This window comes from Arvicola amphibius, chromosome 5 (assembly GCF_903992535.2).
Source record: "Arvicola amphibius chromosome 5, mArvAmp1.2, whole genome shotgun sequence".
Lineage (NCBI taxonomy): Eukaryota > Metazoa > Chordata > Mammalia > Rodentia > Cricetidae > Arvicola > Arvicola amphibius.
The window spans coordinates 23,298,121-23,303,348 of record NC_052051.1 but is presented as its reverse complement, the minus strand read 5'-3'; the positions used below and the strand labels follow the sequence as shown (position 1 = coordinate 23,303,348).

General features: G+C 49.9%; 1 protein-coding gene across 1 annotated transcript; it reads left to right on the top strand.

Annotated features, from left to right (window-relative positions):
• Positions 1–1,834: 1,834 nt before the first annotated feature.
• LOC119813977 (agouti signaling protein) lies at positions 1,835–5,228 on the top strand. Its single transcript, XM_038329202.1, has 3 exons — positions 1,835–1,994; positions 3,653–3,717; positions 5,058–5,228. Exons 1-3 carry the CDS (start codon positions 1,835–1,837, stop codon positions 5,226–5,228), a joined length of 396 nt encoding a protein of 131 aa, XP_038185130.1.

The following is a 5,228-nucleotide window of genomic DNA, read 5'->3' as shown; positions in this document are numbered from 1 at the left end:
GGAAAGTGAACCCACAGCTCTGTGTGTGCTAGGTAAGTGCTCTGCCAACTGAGCTACCCAGCCCCGTTTTGCATATTCTGTCCCCGCTGTTTGGGAGAGTTAGCCTGTAGATGAGTACAAACCACTGATTGGTCCATTCCTCTCACTTTACCAGGAAAGCACTGGAGCCTGCCAAAAAGAGCAGTTTCGCCCAGAATTGTACATCTTCATTAATGCTGAGCCAAGACTAAAAAGACATTGGTCGGGCCAGTGCCCGCTCTCAACTAATGAGGCTCTGTGAAAGAAATTTGGTGGTGAGTTTATGGCTGGCAGTGCCGCGACGAAAAGGAAAATCTGAGGCGGTCAGGACCATCCCCTAAGACTGGAAGAGGTAGCCGGGCGGTGGTGGCGCACGCCTTTAAATCCCAGCACTCGGGAGGCAGAGGCAGGCGGATCTTTGAGTTCGAGGACAGCCTGGTCTACAAAAGAGCTAGTTCCAGGACAGGCTCTAAAACTACAGGGAAACCCTGTCTCGAAAAGCCAATTAAAAAAAAAAAAAAAAAAAGACTGGAAGAGGTGGAGGCCAATTGCTTGGCTCTTCTCCTGCAATGTAACAGACATGCAGAAAACCTGTTGCAACTGTCTTAGTGTCTCTACTGCTGCATTAGAACACCAAGACCAAAAGCAACTTGGTGAGAGAAGGGTTTATTCCAGGTTACAAGTCTCAGGTCCCTCATCAGAGGAAGTCAGGAAGCTTCTGGAGGCAGGAACTGAATCAGACGCCATGGAGGAATACTGCTTCCTGTCTTGCTCTTCACGGCTTATTCATCACACTTTCTTATAGCACCCAAGATGACCAACCCCGGGGTGGTACTGTCCTCAGTGAGCTGGGCCCTCCCATATCAATCATCAATCAAGAAAATGCACCACAAGCTCACCCACAGGCCAGTCTGGTGGGGGCAGTTTCTCAATTGAAGTTCCCTCTTCCCAAATGACTCTGACTGGTGTCACAGTGACATAAAACTAGCCAGCACACCAAGTGGAGAGTGGAGAGGAGGCTGGAGCTGGTCAGACAGCTGTACAGGGAGCCCGGGAGTAGGATCAGGGTGAGAAAACTATGCTACTCTCTTCTGTCCCACAGTATTTGTGTCTCAGGTGGAGGAAACCTTGGAAATGCACACCTAGGCTTTTCCAAAACCAGAAAGGGGAATAGGGCAGCGGGGTGGAAAGGGGTGGGGATCCCACAGTGACAGAAGGCATTTGAGGGAAGAAACCTGCTAAAATCCATCTGCCGCTTCAAACTCCAACTAGCCAATAAAGAAATCTGTTTAGCTGATGTTGCCATGCCCTGACACATCCCTCTGGGGCAGCAGGGAATCCGATCTATGAGATGACATCCACTTGTTCTCATTCTCCTCACTGAGCTTTAACTTGTATTCTCTTTGCCTTAGTGAGACCTCTGCCACCGTGAGGCAGTCCTGGGTGGGGGGCAGTGGGGTTCGACAGCTCTGCCTAGGCCTAAGGTCTCCTGGGACCTCTGTTTATACAGGAAAAAGAAAAGAAAAAAGAAAAGAAGTCAGTACTCCGCCCTCTGGACGGCACAAACCAACACAATACATTCTTGTCCTCTTTGCTTCAATCTCCCTCCCTTCCTCATCTCTCTCTTCTCCCCATCTCTCCTTTTCTGTCATCTCCCTACATCAGCATCCCTGCCTTCAGGCTTGCTGAACTTCCAGTCCTGCTGAGATACTTGTGTAGCCAAGTCAGCCAGTCAGCAGAAAGGCACACCCTTCTACTGCCATCTTCTCGCCAAACCCACCACCGGCCACCTTCTCTGTCCAATAGGCTTCTCAGGATGGATGTCACTCGCCTGCTCCTGGCCACCCTAGTGGGCTTCTTATGCTTCCTTGCCGTCTACAGTCACCTGGGACCCGAGGAGACACTCAGCGATGACCGGAGTCTGAGGAGCAACTCCTCCGTGAACTCGTTGGATTTCTCTTCAGTTTCGATAGTGGGTAAGTAGCCTGGCCTGGGACCCATGAGAGCAGGGACAGCTTGTCAAGCCTGTTGTCCAGATTGCTACCGGCACAGCTATGGCTTTATCTTGCTCAGTTTTAGGGAAATAGTGTAGCCTTGAGTCCTTGGGTTCGGAAAAGCTCTGCACGCCACTAAATTTAGTGTGTCAGAGATCTGAAGAAGCCTTGCGTCAAGATGCTTGGCGGACTTGGCCTAACTTAGCGTTTATAAAACTCCTCAACAAAGCAAACGTTAGGAAAACCATGGAATAGAACTAAGTCTGCAATAAACCAGTCCTACATAGACTGGGAAGTTACAAGGAGCAGCGAAGTCTGGCACTGGAGATCTGGTGAGTTGACCTCACCTAATCATAAGGCACATGGGCTAAGGATGCAGCACAGTGGCAGAGCGCATGCCTATCATGCATGATGCCTGCATTCAGTTCCTGGAACCAAAATAAGAGTAAGCACACATAGGTTCTGTGAAGCGGCTCTTGGCTTTATTTATATTTACCACTGACGAGACTGGAGCTTACAGACATTAGTTCCCAGTGGGCAAAGCCAGAACTCAAACAGGCGAATTAAACGTATGCGCTCACAACTCATTGACTTGCATTTCACCAGGCACAAAGAGGGTCTAGAGCAGCCATTCTCAAGCTTCCTAATGCTGCAACCCTTTAATGCAGTTCCTCATGTTGCGGTGCCCGTTATCGTAATTGCTACTCTGTAACTGTCATTTTGCTACTGTTAGGAGTTGTAATGGAAATATTTTTGGACATAGGGGTTTGCCAAAGTGGTCACAACCCACAGGTGGAGAACCTCTGGTCTAGACATATCTGGGAAGTCAGAGGAGGGAAAAGGGGAGACACCAATATTCTTTACTCACCATGGGTATGTCAGACTTTTAAAAATATTTTACTTTTATGTAAATGGATGCTCTGTCTTCTTGTATGTGCAGGCCTAGTACCCTCAGAGCCCCTGGAACTGGAGTTATAGGCAGTTGTGAGTCACCATGTCAGTGCTGGGAAGCAAACTAGGGTCCTCTGGAAGTGCACCAAGTGCTCTTAACAGCTGAGCCCTCTCTCCAGGCCCATGTCAGACTTTTTGTTTTATAAACATACTTTACTTACGACAGAACCCTTTTTGTAGATGAGGAAACTGATTACCAGGGAGACCACACAGCTGTTATGTGGAGTCAAGGCAGGTGTGCCTGGCTCTGTGCTTTGAGAAATGTGTGTGTGTGTGTGTGTGTGTGTGTGTGTGTGTGTGTAACACAGATGTTTCCAGTAACAAAAGGCTGAGTCCATTTTCAGAGGCTCACAATGTTCTCAAACCTGCAAAGTTAAAGGCTAAAACGGGCACCTGTGGTGATCAAGGGCTAGCAAGGTCAAAAGACCAGGTCCAGTTCTCTAACAGATGCCACAGACAGGTCCCAGGCCCCTCTTGAATGTCCTCTTTGCCTCCACTCGGAGCACACTGCTCTTTAGGTCTGAAGCCAGGCTAATAAGAACCTGCTGGTTGAATTGCCATAATGTGATTCATCCCGAAGTCCCTCTTTCTCCCACTCTGAGACTTCCCAGAGCCCCCTCTGCTCCTCCCACTTCACAACTCGGGCCCCCAGTAACATCTGGCTTTGCTCCATCTGTCTTTCTTTGAAGCACTGAATAAGAAATCCAAGAGGATCAGCAGAAAAGAAGCCGAGAAACGGAAGAGATCATCCAAGGTAGGCCTGGGAGTTCTCACGGCGGAGTGGGAGACCTGCAAGCCAAGGGTGAGAACCAAATGGAAGGTATCTCCAGGCCTACGTGAAACAAAATAACTGAAAACTACCTAGTGGTTTCCTGGCCTAAAGCCTTGCGGCAGTCTTCCATGCAAGCCAGAGAGCCTAAGTTCACTGAGCAAGACAGCTACCTGCTAAGGAAAGTTTCCAGTTCTAGTTAAGCACCCCCCACCCCTTCCATTCTTTTGGATATTTACCTAAACCCCAACTGCCGCAGAACCACCCTTGCTGTGTATCTGAATTTCTTTTTTTCCTCCTCCTTTGCAGGGCCTTGTGCAAGCTAGGCATGCATTCCACCACTGAGCTATGCTCTCAGCTAGACCAGCAAGCTGCCCATAAACTAACCATCCTCCCTATCCAGAGCTCCCCGAGTGCTGAGATTACAGGTCCAGGCTACTGTGCCCAGCTTTCTTACCTGCTTAAAAATCAGAAAATGCCAAGATTAGAAAATAGAAGTCGGGTGTGGTGGCACACAGCTGTACTCCCAGTATGTGGGAGATGGAAGCAAGGAAGATCAGGAGTTCACGGCCATCCCAAACTACACACCAAGTTCTCAAAGAGCCTGGGCTGCACAACTACTGAAAAACAGAAGTATGACAGTATCACTTGCTGTAGCCAGACTAAAAGACTCAATAAAAATAAAACACTGTATGCTGAACCTAGCAGCACAGGCTTGTAATCTCATCTGCTTAGGAGGCTGAGACAGGGGGACCCCCAGTTCAAGGGCTGCTGGAGCTATCCAGCAAATTCAAGGCCCATCTGGGCAAAAAGAATCTGTCACAATATAAACATTTTAAAAGGATGGGGGTATAGTGAAATAGTAAAGTTTGCTTATAAAAAGAGGCCTGAGTTCAATTTCCACAATGGAGATGTATATATTCCCTGTGTGTGTATACATATTTTTTCCTATGATATGGTCATAGGAAGGGCCTTCCTTGGTGCACTGGAGGATGGTAACTCTAGAGGACAGGGCCGCTAAGGGGAAGAAGGTAATGAGTGGCAGCGGATGACAGGGATGGTGGATGAGACTTGAAAGAGAAGCCAGAAGGTGTTTAAAACTTGGGGCTGAGTGATCTCCCAAGGGCCAGGTCGGAGCTAGGTGAGCCTGAAGATGAAGGCGATGTGCAGGTTGGGGCGGCGGCCAGGGACCCACCAGGATGGCCTGTGCATATGAGCAGAGCTGGGCAGCAGGGCAGAGATCTCTGGTCCCAGACCTCCACAGCAGATGGGAACGCGTGGGCCCAGCGTGGACCGCTCAGCAGCCCTCGACGTCTCTCCTACAGATGAACGCTTCGTTGAAGAAGGAGGCACGGCCCCCGCCACCCACGCCCTGCGTGGCCACCCGAGACAGCTGCAAGCCGCCTGCGCCCGCCTGCTGCGACCCGTGTGCCTCCTGCCAGTGCCGCTTCTTCCGCAGCGCCTGCGCCTGCCGCGTACTCAACCCCTACTGCTGA